The following is a 19,615-nucleotide window of genomic DNA, read 5'->3' as shown; positions in this document are numbered from 1 at the left end:
ATCAAGGATATTACAGCTCAAACCATTGCAGAGACTTTTTATAATCACTGGATTACGCGATTTGGTTGTCCATCATTGATAACTACAGATCAGGGACGACAGTTTGAAAGTCTTCTTTTCAAGGCACTCTCCCATTTCCTTATAATTAAAAGAATTCGCTCTTCGCCATACCACGCGCAAGCTAACGGTTTGATTGAAGAATTTCACCGACCCTTAAAAGCTGCCCTCAAAGCACACGGCAATGAACATTGGTCTTCAGTGTTACCTACAATCTTGCTGGGTTTTCGAACTGTTTTCAAAGAAGACATCAAAGCAACTACTGCTGATTTGGTCTACGGCACTAGTCTCCGGCTACCAGGAGAGTTTTTTGTTCCGACATTAACAGAATCTTCCCCTCAACAATTTGTTGAGGAGCTGAGAGCTCATTTTAGTGCAGTTAGACCGGTACCGACTTCTAGTCATGCAGTTAAAGGTACTTCAGGGGCGCCGACTTGCAAAAATTATTGAGGGGACTAGACGTCGCCGGTGATCCACGGGTTATGTAATCCAATAACGTCCCCCTCCCCCCCCCCCTTTTCCGAAAAAAAACAGTTCAGATTTTTTGAACCTTGAAAATGCCAATTTACATATTTTCTGGTGTATATGATTAAAACAAACAAACAATATGTGGCATGGCGTTTTTTAAGCCAATCTAAGAATTTGTATACAAATTTTCGGGTTCAATTAGATCATGTCACTTGTCTTCAGTGTGGGACATTTTTACAGTTCTAATTTGGGGGAAGTCGTGCAGTTCCGTGGCTAGGCATTGATATAAGGTAGGGCATTTGACTTGCATGGAAGGGCACTCCCAGTGCGCTCAAATACAAAAAAAAATTGGGAGAGTGGGGGGCATACGCGGGTTTAACCCCGGGAAATTTTCTAAATTGGAGATGGAAAAAGTATGTTTTACAGTTTCTTAAGCATTTTTCAGTAATATATTATCAACATTAGAATCTCGAATACTCTACTCTCGTTAACTCGACACATGTTTTGGCTTTGAAAAACGAAAAAAAAAAAAAACCACATGTACGGTATTTTTGTAAAAAGTTAATTTAATTTATAGTACAATAATTTTGTTTTTAGACTATTACCGTATAGTGAATATATATATAAAGATTGAAATTATATTTAAATAAATCTTAAACTATCATTAAAAAATAAAGCATAAGATATTGCTGTCGCACTTTTATTAATAAGTGAAATAGCTAATTTAAACTTGCTTTGAATAAGGCTCAGAGTTCATTAAATAAAAATAATATCCCACTGTTAATTTGTTTAATAAAGTTAATATAGTATGTATATAGCGGGTTTTTATAGAGTCTTATACCCTAAAAATATTTAAGTATTTGAAAATAACTAATGCAGTACTACAGTAATACGGTAATAAAATAGTACTAATATTTCGAAGTTTTAAATCTAACATTCTATATGTAGTTAATTCCCTATTTTACAGAGATTTTTAAAATTGCTTTAAATACCAATATTAGGACTGTCTTTAGAAAGATGCAAATGTCGACCGCCTGACTAGATTACTGAATTTGAAGTCATTGACAACTGGTCGAATATCCAATTCATCCAAAATATCTGGGTGGTTAGCCAAGCTGTTCACTCGTTTCTGCCCCATTGTTGATCGGACAGACTATCCGCAGGTTCGCACACTGGGACAAATTCTAAGCGTTCGCAGCAACGCAACGCTATCACTATTCATAAAAAGCAGTCGAAAACTTTGTACTGCATAGTGAATAAAATATGACAACGTATATAAAGTACAAATTGAGAATGGAAAAAGGTTAAAAAAAACAGCAAACAGCTGTTTCGGCACTCTAAAATACAAGTGCCATCATCAGTGCATTAAAAAAGTGTGTGTGTTTTAGTCGGGTGAACCTGTCTTCGTTTTTAATGCACTGATGATGGCACTTGTATTTTAGAGTGCCGAAACAGCTGTTTGCTGGTTTTTTAACCTTTTTCCATTCTCAATTTGTACTTTATATACGTTGTCATATTTTATTCACTATCACTATTCACCCACTCGTTTTCAGTTAACCTGCTTTTTACCGTAATAATTATTTGTTGTAACCCATTACTGAATGTATTTTACAAGGTAACTATCTTCAAACAAGGAAAATAAAAAATACTGAGACAAATTTGTGAGTTTAGAAAGCATTAAATAACTAATAATTTTCTTAAATTATTAGGGGGGCTCTGTCCCCTCAAAAAAATTTTTGAGGGGGCTCCGGCCCCCTCAAAAAAGCCCCATGGAGTCGACGCCACTGAGCTACTTTTATCCACCCTCATCTAAAAGACTGTTCCTACGTGTTCCTGCGACATGATGGTGTGAGAAAACCTTTGCAGTGTCCTTATGACGGACCTTACAAAGAGCTAAAAAGATTTAGTAAGACATTTGTCATCGATATTATGGGACATAAATCTACAGTTTCACTTGACAGGTTAAAACCAGCTTTCCTTCCAGCAGTTGAAACTAAAGACTGTGTACCTGCGAACATTATTCCAGAGCAAAAAGTAACGACTCGCTCAGGCTCGCTATTTTAGTAAAAAGGTAATTTAATTTACGCATGTTTTTTTTAAGACCAGTTGTTTTTTCATTAGTTATACCGGCTAACATATTCAAGTATAAACGCAGTCTCTCAATGTCTAGGTTATTTTTGAAAACTCAATTAATTTTTCAAAATTTGTTTCACCTCTGTTTAATAAAAGCAAGCACTCTTGTTCAACTGCAATGATCCGTGTGAGTCCAGTTGATGTAAATTGCCCAATAATGCAAGATTGCACTATTTCACAAACCTCAATGTATAGTGTCTTTGGGATTTTTAAAGCATGCGGTGAGCTGGCTTCGTTGTTTTCATACTTTGGTATACGTCGATTCCGAGGAAGCGAAGGATCATCATTTTGTAAAGAATTTTCTTTTAAACACAATTTCCAAAGTATTCAAAACTATCTCGCCTCCCATTTAATATATAGCAACACTTAGATGATCTCGCCACAGCGCTGCATACCGGCAACAGATTTGACCCGTAAGTTCACGCACTGGGACAAATTCTAAGTGTGCTTGCAGCACTATAACACCATCATTATTCACACTACTCGTTTTCAGTTAACCTGCTTACTGCCGTAATAATTATGTTTTAACTCATTACTGGGGGCCGTGGTAGCCTGATCGGTAGGGCATTGGACTCGGGGCCGGAGGGGCTCGGGTTCGATCCCCGCTGGTCGAAGACCCACCGTCGTCATTAAAGGGGACTGGGCGACGCTAAATATGCTCGTGGTCTCAATGTCCTCCAAGTGAAACGATACCTCTGGGGGTGCTAGTACCAGGTAGCTATTAGCTCTTGGACTAGTTCTAAATTCTCATTAACTGTTCGATCCGGTGATGGTGCTGCCATCTATCGGTATATAAAATAATGGAGGCAAGACACTTTGTATGCAGTCCTCGACATAAATACAGTTGTAGTCAGTTGTGACTCTTGAATAGAATAGAATAGAACTCATTACTGAATGTATTTTACAAGGTAAACTATCTTCAAACAAGGAAAATAAAAGACAAATTTATGAGTTTAGAAAGCATAATATAACTAATACTTTTCTTGATTTATTGGGGGCGCTCTGCCCAATCAAAAAATATTTTTGAGGGGGCTCGGGCCCCCTCAGGCCCCATGGAGTCGGCGCCACTGTTCCAGAGTGTGTGTGTCGCGGGTTTTGCATACACTCATAGCAATATCATGTCTTAACCTTTTTTCAATTAAAGTTTTTCAGTGTTGAATAAAAATGTTTTGAGTTCTAAATATCAGCGTGTTTTTTGTGACACGGAATAACAACAAATGCCGCAAGTACATTGATAAATAGGTAAATAAACATAGAGATAGTAGATAGATAAGTAGATAGATAGATAGATACGATATATAAATAGATAGATAGATATATAGATAGATAGATAAGTTCATATATATATAGATAGACAGATAGATAGATAAGTAAATCGATAGGTAGAAAAATAGATAAGTACATTGATAAATAGACATAGAAATAGACCGATAGATGTGTAGATAGAAAAATAGATACAAAGGTATATTGATAGATGGATAGAGATACAAAAAGATAGATATAGATAGATATAGATGGATAGATAAATAGATATAGATAGTCATATAGATAGATAGATAGATCTCAAAGAAACTTAGTTTCTTTTTGAATCAGAATTTATCATGTGCATTCGCTGGACCAATTTGTGTTCATTTACTGGTTCGAGGTGTTCATTCACTGGGTCGTTGTGCCATTTTTTCTTTAAACACCTAAAAAAGTGGGAAGCGGTATCATTTAAGTTCCCGTGATTTTTTAGAGATATTTACATAGATCAATTAAAATGTTTTAGCTATCACGATCTGTATAGTGTAGAATTTAAAATTACTAGGATTTTTAAAAAATGAAATTGTGCTTAACTGTTCATTCACTGGTCGGTCTACCCTACTTCAAGACAATGAGTAAAGGCAAAGGAGCAGTCATTAATGGCGGCTTCCTCTTTGCCTGTAGGGTTGTTTATTTTACGTAGCATGGAACGACTATCAGAAAAATTCAAGTTATATAAAATAAACAACTTTACAGACACAGAAGCTTAGGAAGTTCATCCTATGGTTAATAACTTAAGATTCAATACTTTGACCTTGAGGGGAAAAAATGCACAAATCACACTTCACTAATTTTACTTTTTTTTTTAACAAATAATTGCCGGAAAATGCATAGGAAAAAAATGTATTTAATTTTGCAAAGCAAAAAAAAAATTTTTTTCTTCATTTGATCAATTTTCCCTGAATTTTTATTATTTTTTCGAAATTCCCTGATATTTCCCTGATCAATAAAGTTCCCTGACTTTTCCCTGATCTCCCTGATCTGTCGCCATCCTGAAATAAGTGTTGGCTCGAAAGCGCAAATGCAAAAGATTCGGAAAAGTCCTGCTTAGGAACGACATGCAACGGTGAACTCCATGGGCTCTTGGAAAGACGAATTATTCCCAGATCTAGGAGAAATTCAAATTCAGATTTCACAGCTTGATAAAGCTTAGGATGAAGTCTTCTAGGTTTCGCTGTCACAGGTGGTCCTAGAGTCAAAATATGGTGCACTGTGTTATGAGCAACTCTCTGCTTAATAAGGGTAGGATTTGTTATATCTGGGAATTCAGAAAGCAATAAGTCAAACTCTGAATTAACAGAAACAGTCACCACAGAGGGTTGGCTTTTGTGAACAACATGTCTATAGGTAAGCAATGAAGTTTCCGGATTGATAAGACACTGGCGTTTCAAATCAATTAGAAGATTAAAATATTGCAAAATGTCAGCACCGATGATTGGAGAAGTTACATCAGCTATCACAAATGTCCAGGGGAAGAGTTTCCGGAGACCTAAATCGAGTTGTCTGTGCACAAATCCGTAAGCAGGAATTTTAGTGTTATTAGCAGCGAACATGGAGAATGTTTCACAAGAGTTCCTTTTTTTATCTTTAAAAGAAGGTGGCGAAACCGAAATTTCGCTACCCGAATCAATTAGAAATTTTTGTCCTGTCTTTCTGTCATGGAGAAACAACCGACTGGGTTTTTTAGATGCCTTCGTCATCCCAGCTATGACGGGGGTGAGGCGTTTTTTTCCTGTTGATAGTTGCAAGGCTGAGCACATTTCCGCGCCTTATCACCAAAGCGATTGTGGTAAAAACACACATTAGAAGATCCGTTATCTTTCCTTAAACGGGACCTTGATCTTGAACGATTCCGGAACCTTGTACGTTCGCGAGACAGTTCAGAGACTTGTCGTGTAAGCTCTTCAATTTGTTTCGCGAGAGATTCAGCTGTGATTCCAGTTGTTTTGTGGGACATACTACAGCTTGAAGTGGCACAAATTGCACTGGGCTGGACCAGGCCCGTGTCCAGAATTTCATAAAGGGTGGGGTTTTAATCTTACCAGAAGGGGGGGAGAATTCAACCCCCTTACAGCTTTTAGTTTTACGACAAATTACCGATCCCAGTATGGCGTTTATTCACCTGTAAGGACTGCTGTATTCTTGAAGGATACCTCTAGCTGTACAAGTTACCAAAGTATTCCTTCGTTTCACAGATTCGCTTTTATCAAACTTTGCTTCCTTCTTTTTAATTAAATCTGTTTACTATGTAGTATATTGCAATGAGTGTTAAAAACTCTTCACAAATTCTTTTATAATGTAGAATGTATATCAGGTTGTTATGTTCTGAAATAACCTATATACATAAAAATGAATGTTTGTCTGTATGTCATCCATAACTCAAAAACTACCCGGCAGATTTGGCTGAAACTTTCACCGTTTGTTATTTTTGGTACTGGGAATGTTTATAGACCAGTTTGAAAAAAAATCCGATCGATAGTTCCTTTTTTATTCCAATTTAAGTCACAATCCATTGGATTAATACGAATAAAATTATCGGCTGCAGAAATTAATTCGCGTGAAAGATCTCATTGATAAGAAGTTAGCTGTTGCCATTTTTCTTGAGTTTGAACAAATGAATTCTTTCTTTATTGTTTTATGGCTTTTCATGCAACGAAGGGATTTAAAACTTTTTCTATTTGATATTTTTAGCGATTGATTGATCTTGCAAACTGCGTGAGTACAAAATTTGAGTATAGTCACGGCTTCACTTGATACCTGGACCGATTATTATGAAAATTGCTATATATATGTATTTTTCCACGGAGAAGGTGCATAATATGCTCATTGAAGCCACTCGCCACCAGGTGGCGCTGCAGAGTAGCAACTTCTGCCCCGTTCAACCGATTGTCATGAAAATCAGTATAATGATGTATTTTTTTGTTGGCGTAGCAACGCGCGTCGGGTACAGCTAGTGCTTAATAAACTAAACAAGAAAGAGCTCTTTGCAGATGCAAATTACATAGCCAAGCACAATCACTAATGCATCTTCATAGATGTAACATATGCCAAATTCACCATAAGCTCCTTACAATAAGCAATATTCTTTCTTTGCATTGGTAGATCATTCAGCGGTTCGTCCGCCATACTTCTTTCGAAATATTACATCAGTTTGTAAGGCTTTAGCAGTTGTAAATCGCAAAAAAACTTCAGAGAGAAAATTAAAATAAAATCGCTGAACGCAAACTTTCTCATTAAAGTAAATTTAAGTCAAATATACATTTTCTTCATTTTGCTTATTTTTTCCCCAAGGGAGGGGTTTAACCCCTAAAACCCTCCCCTTGGACACGGCGCTGGGATGGACAACTTCAGCGACTTTGTCAGCTATGATAGCTAGCTGATCCAATTTTTCGGAAGAGGCTGATAAAACTGTCTGGATATGAGCTGGCATCCGTTGCAACCATAAATTTTGTAGAAAATCGTCATTGAGCTGTTTTCCAGAAAGTTCTTTTATTTTTCGTAGGAGATGACTTGGCCTCTCATCACCCAGTTGTAATTCAGTGCGGAGTTTCTTAATTTTCTGATGTTCAGAATCTTCAAACTCACTAATTAACCGCTCAGTTAGTTTTAGATATTTTTCTTCAACTGGCGGATTTAGTACGATGTCGGACACATGTAATAAAGTTTCAGCATCAATGTTGGCGATAAGGGCGGAAAATTTGGTCTCATCACTCGTAATTCCGCTGTAATTGAAGGCGTTATCGCATTGCGCAATCCATAAACGTACGTTAGCTTTCCAAAACGGTGGGATACGAAGTGCAACTTTCGCAACCTGATTTTGTTGATCGGGAGTAGTCATCGCTAATTCACAGCAGTAGTTACAAATGCAAAAACTTACTAATCAAAGTCCTCAGGAAAACAATGACGCAAAATGCTTCATTAACACGCATTCTTAAGGCTGCATCCAGATAACATTAACTGCATACATTTTTTTTAATAAGTCCTCAGGTCACCAATTTACGGCAGGTTGGCGTGTTAAGTTCATGAAGAAAACGAAGTTACACAAAAGTGACACATTTATTCAAACATTTTTGGACAATACAAGAAGGGAAAAGAAAATGGTAAAAATTCTGAGGATTATCTACACGTGATTCGTACGAGTGCGAGGCGCGAGTAACATGACGCAATGACAACATGTAGCGCTTCACTTCACTTCAATAGCAAAAATTTGTGCTGTCAATATTTGTTGCCGCACTACACACACGCATACACACATACACACAAACACATACACCTACACACAAACACATACACACACACACAAACACATACGCACACGCATACATACAGACACCTGCACATACACACACACAAACACATACACACAACTACCCACATATTCATCCCTGCACACAGACACAAACACATATGCCTACACACACATACACATACTCCCTACACACAAACACACATACCCCCCACACACACGCCTACATACACACACACGCTCGTGATTGCGAAAAACATAATTTGAATTCAAGATGACAAAATTCAAATTAATTTTTTTAGTTTTTGAGCAATCACGATTGCTTATTGTTCTCATTTGACCGTTTTTGATGTTCCGTGCCTTTTTCTGCTTGGACCAGGTGCCTCTACAGCACTACCGCCCATCGGCCTCTGCAGGCGGCGCGGCACGGCTACTCCGGTCCTGAGCTATCCGCTTCTCCTGGTCGGAGACGTCCATGTCCTACACACACGCGCGCTCACACACATACACACGCCTACGTGCATACACACAGGTCTACACACGCACACGAACGCCTACACACACATGCGCATACACACACAGCACTGTATACACAACACACACACACACGCACCCACACACATGCTCCTACACAAACACACACGCGCATTTATACAAACACAAGCTCGTGATTGCGAAAAATTTTGAATTCAAGATGCCAAAAATTCAAATTAATGTAATTTCTTTTAAATTTATTTGTGTTGATTGGGTATTTGATCGACCAGCAGGAATCTCGCCAAACTTTTTTTGCAAAATCATTTCAATAGCTAAGGCATTGGGCATTTTTTCCAATTGTCGCTGTTTTTGAAGCTAAAGACTACGCAATACTGTTTCTCGGCTTTCACCACGTAGCCATAATACCGCCATTTCTTTAATATTTCTTTCTTTAAAACATTTGTTAACATGTAAAATAATCCGCCAACTAAATTAAGCAAATCCATAAACAGCACAAATTTGCGCACAATTTCAAACGATTGCCAAATTTTACTACTTATTTTGGAAACATTTCGTTTGGCATCATTTAATGGTCACCAGAAGTATCTCAGTATTTGGCGACACTATCTCTTCGATGAAAATTTGTAACACACAGTTTTACAAAGTAGGGAGGGGGAGCCTTATTCAAGGTATCCCAAAACGGTTACCGCAAAATTTGGTAACATTTTAAATCGCAATAAGTGATTACGGGGCTACATTTTTAAAAGTTCGTACTTCAATAGGCAATATAGAGAATCATATTTTGTGAATATAGATCAAGCAAACATTTTACGCAGTTTTATAAATTTGACAAGTCTCTGGCGAATGTATGGTACTGTGGTCTTTTGGCGATAAATAATGGATTTGGATTTATTATTTTACATTTTTACGCAGCTTTTAATTGCAAAAGTAGAAAATGAAATTACACAAAACGACATTTAAAAAACTTATTCGATAGGCAGAGTTATGATAACGCTGTCGGGACGAGTGTTCAAAAATCTTAGCGCTACAGCCATTACAAAAGTTGCATTAAAATGTAAAAATTTCGCCAAATTAATTTTGGTAAAAAAATCAAGGTACTGAAGTTGAAATTAATCCGCCAAATTAGTGAAACAACACGCTCAAATAACATTAAAACTACTATTAAAATGTATAGTCCGCCAAATCATTTTTTATATATATATCCAGTCTCACCAGGCGACTACGTTAGCGCATTGGCGAATTATTTTAATTTTTTATGAAATTTTTAATTTTCTTTTTTGTGTGTGTTTTTAAGGATTAATGATGCTAATTACGTTTTTGTGGAATTAATGTCCTTACTTTAATGGCGACAATGGAGAATATTGTTATTTCTTTCTTCTTTTTCTTTTTTTTATTTGTTTTTATGCTATCGAACCTGTACTGATGAAAATTTTTGGAACTAATCATGACGGAGATCTCCAAAGGGAGATGCTATTTGAAAACGCTGATATCACTATTCTAATCACGGGACGCGGGAGCGTCCCGCCCCGCCAAGGAAACCAAACGTCAGCAGCCAACAGAAGCAAATCCACCGCCAAAGACGAAAGAAAATAAAGCTACCAAGAATCACGGGACGCGGGAGCGTCCCGCCCCGCCAAGGAAACCAAACGTCAGCAGCCAACAGAAGCAAATCCACCGCCAAAGACGAAAGAAAATAAAGCGACCAAGAACAAGATTACGCGACAGAACGAACTGGGGTTTTTTGGGGTTTTCACCCCTCTGTATCTCAGCCCCATGAAGACCCCCGGAGTTGATTTTTGGTACACTCAATTTCTACTGGCCCCTGACGCCGTAAACCAAAATACAAACCCCTGGACCATCAGGGGGAGGAGGAATTAAAGTTATAAAATCGCTGTTCCAAAAAGTTTTCGCTTTCTTTGACAGGGCTACAGCCCAGACGAAAAAAGGAATCAAGCTGAAATTTCGCACACACATTCCTTGTGCCCTACTGATGTGCCTTTTGTGCCATTTGACCCTCCTCCCCTGCCCCCTCATTTTTACCCCCCAAATTGTACCTTCCCGGGGTTCTATCACAGTCCCCCGGGGGGCTACGGTAAGGATTTTTTGTATACATATTCTTGGGGGGCCATTGAGTACATATACAAAAATTCAACCCCCAGGGACATCATTGGCCGGAGTAATTAAAGTTTGAAAATCACTAATTTTCCCTAAATTCTTATGTACTTACTCTCAGCTCATAGGGTTTGTTTATCTCGGACTGCAATTGCAAGGTTAGAACAGATCTAACAGTTATTCCAAAGTTGTCTTAGGAAATGAAATTCAATCAAGACTAAAAAACATCCAACAGTTGCAACTAGAGGTTAAATCGCGGATATCACAAATTTGCCACAGCGACTGCGCATGCGCGCAGACTTTGCTCATTGGGCTTTCTGTTTTCAGATTCTATGTTGTTTGTTTATACTTAAGCAGAGAAACAAATTAATGAATGAGATTAGAATGCTGTCCTCCCCCCCCCCCCCTCCCAGTTTCGCAGATACAAAATTTCTTTTCTTCCTGTTTTTCAGTTTTGATATATTTATGGAGGGAAGAAATTTTAAATGTCGGCGCGAAACTGGGGTTAAACCATTACAATATTTTACGTGACAAATTATATGAAACTGTACGCATATGAATACGGCACATATAACTTTTTAATTGAAAGCGAAAAATAGCACTTTTTTTATTGGTTTGCTTATTTTCTAAATTAATGGATTTTTCACAAACAATACATAATGAATTGAAAATATATGAAATACGTGTGTGGATATCCGTTTTTTTGCAGTAATTTGTTAGTTGAAAAATTTTTTGCAATTAATTTAAGCAAGACTTTTAATGAGCTTAGTCCGCGCGCAACATGCGCATTCGCTATGGCAAATTTGGGATATCCGCGGTTTGACATCGAGTAAAGTTGTATAGATCTTCTGACACATTCAAATTTAAAATATTTAATGGCTTAGTTTTTTTTTTTTTTTTTTTTGCTTGGTGATAACATGCGTTATTTCGTTTTTTAAATGAACTTTTAAACAAAACTAGGTATTAAACAAGACAAAGACTTCTATCAAGAAAAAGATAAATCACCAAACAATTAAAATTATCCCATAAACCGTAAAATAATCCACGATTTAAGAAAAAATGTAAATAAAAAAAAAAGTAGCCCTCAAGCTGTAAAACATTTAAAGAAACCTTCATGAAAATGTTGAATAATCTGTCAAATAAAGAAACTGTAATAGAATTTATTGCGAAGATGTAAAATACTCGAAAGCAATATAATTTAAAGTATAGTATTTTATTATCCAAGAAATTTTCTTTGCAACAGAGAGGGGATACAAGAATTGTAATAAAATTTAAACCGCCCAATTCTCACAAAATGAACATAGAATCTTCCCACTCAGCATAATGTCGTCGCTCAGGTGTCACTGGAACGTCATCTGCTGACGATAGAGGCGTCCTGGCAACGTGACTCCCCGGCGTCCTAAGTCTGCCCCCATGTCCGGGTTCAATAACGGTCTGCAGACGTCCCCAGAAGGGCACCGTCTGCCGTCCGGGAGACGAACTGCGACTATTAAGGGACGACGCAGAGACATCTCAGGATCGCCTTAGGGCGGACTAACCCACATTAAAGCGACGGTCTCACGGCGCCCTAGGGTCGTCCACAGACACACCCTTCGGCGTCGGGTGACCGTTTATAGTGCTTTATATTGTGTAGAGTGAGCTTTATTTGACTATTTTATTTTTTATTTCAACTTATTTTTTTAAAATTCAGTTTACTTCATTTTGTAGCTCATTTAGTTACGAAAATTTTTATTGCAATTATTTTTTTCTCTTAAAAATTCATCAAGCTTGCAGCCCCAATGTTATTTCACAAAATGAAGAAAACTAATTTTAAAAAATATAAATTAAATTAAAAAATAAAAAAGTCAATTAAAGCAATTTTAGTTCAGTATATTTATCATAACTATAAAATACATATATTGAACGCCTTTCAGTTTTTTTTTCAGATCAATTTTACTCTCAGATAATTAAAAAAGTTGTCATTCATTGTTTTGGTGCATTGTATTCTATTGATTTTTTCCAAGCTCTTTGGAGAATGGAGAGTCCAACAATCTTTTCCTAAAGCAGCTTTTGGCATATTGCATTCCTCGATTGAAAATTTTTATTATCATTTTATGTACCTTCTTACTTGTCTATTTATGTTTATGACTTCCCATTTTTTAAAAAAAATTATTAATATAAGAATTTATTATTATAGCTATTATAAGAATTGAAAATGCAAAATTTTAGTTCGCTGTGATAAAACTAGTAGCCCTTTTATTAAACATATAATTGGAGATTTTCAAGTTTTAAGCAACAGTTTTGAATTTTCTTATAGCAAGTGGCTTGAAAAAATCCTCTTAGTAATGCAATTTAAAACTACTTGAACTAGCTGTTAATAAAATATCTTGCCTACAATGGAGCAGCCCCCGCACTGCTTATACATTTTCACATGTATTTTATTTATTCCTTTTAACAACTGTCCAAAACATGAATATACATAGTACAACTTATAATCCAGTACATAATATTAAGATTGCAGGCAAATTTTGTTTCCAATTGAAAAACAATTCAAAATTCTTATTCGCGATATAAAAAGTTGTCTAAATGAACATGTACATTTAAACAAGTTATTCTCAATTTATTCCCTGCATGTAAGCAATCAATATTAAACTAAAATACAGTTCCTCCAAGTTGATAAAACTAGTACACAATTGGTTCTTATCAATACACAATGAAATTCTAACTGAAAATAATTAAATACATTAAGCCAGGACTTAGTTTTGCAAAAGAAAAAAAGAAGTATAAGAAGCACAACATTCTTATATAATTTATCTGAATTTCATTTAATGGATTCCATGAAGTTTGATACAGAGAGCAGTACTAAAATAATACAATGAAACACCTTTATTGACAAACTTTATACAATAGATTTCATTAATTATTGGCTGTTTCCCTTATCAGCTAGTCTGCTGAATGCTTCAGCCAGGATTTCATTTTGCCTTGGTCATCTGATACCTTCATGTTTTTTCCAATACCATCTGAAAAAGAATTAATGAAGAGAAAAAATAAGAATATTTTCAAAAACTACAAAAAAGGACAGCACAATATTAATGGGTTGGGGGGGGAGGAAGGGAAAGAAAAACATTACTTGCTCAATACAGGAAAAAGTCATGTGATTTTATAAGCTATTGTACTAAGAAAATTCTTATTCCTGGCTTGCCAAAATATTGTCCTATTCCTTTAGTCCCCACTGTAAAATGAGTAATCAAAAGACTCATCCCCCTTCTCACAGGGGTGGATCCAGAAATTGTTGTAAAGGGAGTCATGTTTCAATAGCGAACGTCGTACCACCTACGTAAAAAAGTATCAGTTAAGTCCATCCCCCAAGGATGATGGCGCACCCCCTCACATGCTACAAGGCACCCCCCCTTTCCTAACCCAATGAGATCAAAATCCTTTCAATTATGCCCTACCAACCCCCTATTTTTTTCCAATGTCGCATCCTGCACCATAGATCATATTTTTTTAAATTTTCATCATAAAAGTCATATTTCTTTTGGCAGATAGGCTGGTCACGCTACCACAAGCTTTGAATATATGGCATTAAATTTATAAAATATTGGAAAAGCATAGACACACATATGGTTTGAGGTGGAATAGTGCTCTGAAAAAACGTTGAACTCATTAGTCATGATTGTTATTTTGAAAATGAACAATTAGAAAACTCAAAATAGCAATAACCCCAGTAAACGAACTCAGTCACTCCTTTGAGTTATGAGGCCCTGAGAAGAAATACCTTACAGAACGGGGACACACACACGTTAATATTCATTCCATGTACTATTTTTCACATAGAAAAAAATGAAGTAATAATAATCACAACAAATTACTGTCACGGGGACCCTCTCCTGAATCTGCCCTCCCCCCTCCCACGCCATTAACAACGCTTAGAAATTTCTAGCTTAATAGCCACTTTAGAAATAAATCCGCACCAAAAATTTTCAAAACTACTTCTTCAAAAGATGTTTTTATACACTTTTCTTGTTGAAAACATTTCTATTACTATTTTATTTTTAATTTTTTAATTTATTTCGCAATTTCATTTGAAAAATGAAATTATTATTATTGAATAAGAATGTAAATAAGGTGTTTTATCTGCAGTATTTATTTTTATTGCATTTATTGTAAACATTTCTACAGAACAATGCAACATTTTCCTTTGAATTTTGAATACGAAACAAAAATACCAAAATTCTTTAAATTTGAAAGAACCAAACTCTTTTTACACATTTTATAAATGTCATAAAATAGAAATTTTAGAAGTATTACTTCATATGTGCTTCAGTGGGGTGGCGAAGGGGGAGAGGGGCTGAAAACAACCCTCAGAAGCATTGGTTTTAATGAAAATGCAAATTATAATACAGTAGTTTATGCATATGAAAAGGCTGTTTTGATGGGGGGGGGGGAAACCCCTTCAGAAGGTATTTTTGATCAAAAAAACCCTCCAGAAGGTATTTCTGGCTGCGCTAGTCATCTGCTTAGATGAGTAAAGAGTAAATACATCTATTCTTTTGAGTGATTAGAAAACTTAGATCAGATTTTTTTTCTTCCATTGAAAGAAATACATTGTATTTTCACTTTTCATGTTAATGCTCTTCAAGTATCTATTGTAACAAAAAGCAACAGAACACAAAATATGAAATCAAACTTCATTGATCATATTGAATTTGCACAAGAAATATGTTTGGTAAAATTCTCCTTGAAACAAAAGTTTGGGTACAGCCCTAGCACATAGTGTACAACATGCAAATGATTTCTTATTTAAAAGATGATTTTTATGGTTACAAAAAATATATATACATAAAAATAAGCAATCGAAGTCGGATGAAATGTCAATGTCTAAATAAAAAATAATCCATAAATAACCAATAATAAATAAATAACATTTACACAAATGAATGCAAAATTAAGTTACGAATATTGTAGTGGGAAAAAAAGAAAAAACAATCACTATTTCAAAAAATTAGTTATTGGAGGGGGGAGGCGAGTGGGCGGTTAGGGGTTTTGACGACTTTTTGCAGGGAAGTAACAATTTCAACACATGGCGATTGAAGAAATTGGTAAAAATAAAAAAAAAGGCGAGAAAAGTAGTACAGAAAGCAAGTACAACTCAACAACACTCTGTTCAATCAAACATATACATCTTGAAAATAATAATTGGTGTAAACTGTAGAAAAATTCTTTAATGCAGGGAAGGGGGTCCTGATCGAATGGGAATGGTATTATTGAAACTGAAACAAACTACATCTTTGAATGCTTTTTTTTGGGGGGGGGGGGGGCGCAGCTTAGGAGGCAATGCACCATTTCCCTTAAGGGATGGTCACCCCTTGAATATTCACTCAGTTTTATATAATAACTGTTTTCTGAGTGTAAGTTATTCAGAGTGAATGATATGGAATGCATTCTTGTCAGTTTGTTCACCAAACCCCAGCCCTCTCATACTTTCCAACTAAGTCGACAGACTCTTGTCAGCCCTTCATTTAAGCCTGAGAACCCCCCCTCCCCCAACAGTAAGATCTCTTGTAATTCCTCAGAATTTATTCATTGAAACCAAGCTTAACACAGACATGAGCATGCACTTGATTGACAACATAGTTGCTTTTGTGAGAGCATTAATTCAAAGTCATGGAAAAATATAAGTAGCAGATTTGCTACACTCACAATTATGTGCTAATAAATATAAAAAAAAAAAAAAAACAGTATAACCCCAATTGAATAATTGTCAAAGGACTGGAGAAAGTTTTCGTTAAATAAGGATATCTTCAAATCAAGGAGCTTATACATTCAATGCAGTTAAATTCGGACCAGTGAAATGTATCGCTAAATTCAGGAAATCATTAAATCGGGTATCGTTAAAATCAAAGTTACACTGTATTTAAAATGATTTTTAAATATTAATTTTGGAACATTTTATACAGATACTTATGACTAAAAAACAGCTCTAAACCGAACTATAGGAAACTTAAAAAATAATAAAACAATCAAAGGACTTAATTAAAAATTTAGTTGCATGAAAAGGGAGAGATATGGGGGGAGGGGGGAGCAAAATTAGAACTGTAACTCCCTTAGTTAGAATTTCAGTATGCATACATTAAAACATTTGTCACAATTTGATCTTCAAGAAACCTAGCTCAACACATAAGCAAAACATAAGTCAATCGATGGAAATAAAAGGTGAAAAGTGAGGTTAGATTTATATAATCTGACAAATAAAAACAAATATTATTTGCATTTGAAAGAAAGAAAAAGCATGAAAATTCAATACAAAAAGATATTACCTTTTAGACTTTAAAGTTCAAGTAGAAGCATTTCCATTCTGCTCCTCGATCCCTTTAAGTTTTCTTCCTTAAAAAAGGGAATAAAATAATATGTAATGACAAAAAATACAATAGTATGTTAATATGTATTTGGTACTTCATTATAGTACCCCTCGAATCTTCTATATATGCTGCGTTGATATCACAATGTAGACAATTTTACATAGTTTATGAAAACTGAAAACAGGCCATCACTCATGCAGTGCTACCTACTGCTTACATATGGGTTAGAAAAATAATTCACTGGTTCAAGGGACCAGTAGGCAGGGCTTTATTTGGATTAAACCACTGTAAAAAGCCGGCTTTTTAAAGAAAAATAATTTTTATGGTACTTTATTGTAATTTGATCAAAATGAAAATTATCTTTGTATCTTTAATGCAGTTACGACTGTATTATATCAAGTTCCATTAAACACTAATAAAATATTTTGTAGTTGTTAAATAAAGTCGTTCACAAAAACAAAACCTCGCTCTAATATTAAGAATATAGTCTAGTTCAATTTAATTTAAACGTTTATAAATAAATTTTAGTAAAATTCAAAAAATCACATGACACTGCTGCTGTCATACCAATCATTTGGTTCAGACTTTAAATAACAATGCATTACAATTTTGTAATAAAAAGGAGAAGAAAAAGTTTAATTTCATACACTATATCATGCACGTGAATGCAAGGGCCACCGATACCCAAAAGGCCTTGTTAGCTTGGAACAGGCATCCCCATAAAAATCGTAACATGACTCTGATTCCGAACCATGCCCAGTCAACCAGTTTTTGATTAGGGTGGCATGGAATCTTGTCAGAGCTGGTCAAGTCCATAAGAACGATGGCAAGCCTCCCTCTTCTAAAAAGAGCAGACTAAGACTCCTAAAATTTCAATGGCTCTTGGTGACCTCGCAGACAAACTTTATGTAAATACTACTAAAGAAATTCTCCAGAAAAAGAGCATGATCATTGCATTAGTAAATTAAAAACTATACATGATTTTTTTTTTGCGAATGACAAAAATAAAAAGGAAGTAAATCATCCTGAAAAATTTAAAACAGTTGAATGCAGTAAAGTAATAAAACGATGCATAACAGCAAAATCTTTTCAGGATTATTTACTCTTAAAAATTTGGTGTAATACTTTAAGGGAGTAAAATTACAGAATCATGACATAAACATCTTTAAGGAGAAAACCAAGCATGAGATAAAGAAAAATAATTTTCAGCTTTGAAAAACAATAAAATCATTATTTTTATACATCATCTGCTTGCATTATAATACAGAGTATACGAATTTGCTTGCAATAAAACACATTATATTAATGTTAATCACAACTGTCTAATTTCATACCATAAAAAAAAATATCGTTGTTAAATTTAGTATCAACAGAATCTGCAACAGTCGAAGTATCGGCATGATTGTGTATTTACATTACGTAACGAGCACCCTTTTTTTTTTTCACATGCTGCAGGGACACGCAGAAAACAAAACAAAAAAAAAAAAAAAACATAATGCTTTTCAATACTTCAAGAACGTATTCCTGTAAACATTTACACTAAACTGCCACAAACACAACGGACAAACAATGGAACACATCATATAGTTAACACTACATTTTAAGTAAAAACTCACACGAATATACATTAAAAGTTTGCTTTTTTTCTTTCGGTGACGTTAAGGATTACTCTTAAACAAACATCTTTAAGAAAAGATGCACACAACGTTCTTATTGCATTTCTATACGTAATAAATAAAAAAATATTTTTACTTACCTTTCATGCTTGCAAAAACATGGCCGAACGGCGAGCGGGAGCTCAGAGCAGTGAGCTCTATAAAATGGAGAAAACCTACAATAGTGGAAACTTGAGCTCGCTTGGCGGGAGAACGGGGTAGAGCGGAAGACTAGATTTGTAAGATTATCGCTGTTTCGCTGGCGTTACGATTTTTGCTGATGCACTGGAGGGCGTGTTAACGAGGATGCGATCGCTGATCTCATTGGATGCAACCAGTTATGTAATAACTGCGCTTTTTCGGAAGACTGGCAGTTTTGCTTTTCTCTTGAAAGGAAATAATTGATGCAAATGAAACTTAAATGAAGTATTGTTGCGTTGTGTACCGTATTCTGTTGTAAAACCATAAAGGGTGGACTTGACACTTTTACGTGAAATATATTACGGTAGTTAGTAGTACAAGAACTTATATTAAATTAAAAAAATAAAATAATCCCGACCTCGATTGCCTTAGCTCATTTTCAGATGAATCTCGCGGGAAAAAGCGCGCATTAAATTCAAATTTTTTTATAAGAAATGAAAAAACAAGCAAAAAAGAAAGATAATCACAACTACTGAGTTTTGCTAGTCGTAAAAGCAGAATCATGAGAGAAAATTGAAAATCCCTTACTAAAACCAATTACAAGTGTTTTGTTTGTTAACTCAAAAGAATTGACAGTAGATAAGAATTTTAAATGATTAAGCTTG

General features: G+C 35.4%; 1 protein-coding gene across 1 annotated transcript in view; it reads left to right on the top strand.

Annotated features, from left to right (window-relative positions):
- The window catches only part of LOC129230563 (myo-inositol 2-dehydrogenase-like), a 28,644-nt gene extending 26,081 nt beyond the window's left edge, over nt 1–2,563 (top strand). Inside the window, exon 8 of the mRNA XM_054864968.1 lies at nt 2,513–2,563. Coding sequence (XP_054720943.1) covers nt 2,513–2,563 — 51 coding nt within the window. The remainder of the gene's footprint in view (nt 1–2,512) is intronic.
- The last annotated feature ends 17,052 nt before the right edge of the window (nt 2,564–19,615 follow it).

Source organism: Uloborus diversus, chromosome 9 (genome assembly GCF_026930045.1).
Source record: "Uloborus diversus isolate 005 chromosome 9, Udiv.v.3.1, whole genome shotgun sequence".
Classification (NCBI taxonomy): Eukaryota; Metazoa; Arthropoda; class Arachnida; order Araneae; family Uloboridae; genus Uloborus; species Uloborus diversus.
The sequence above is the reverse complement of the archived record's forward strand: the minus strand, read 5'-3'. Positions and strand labels throughout refer to the sequence as shown.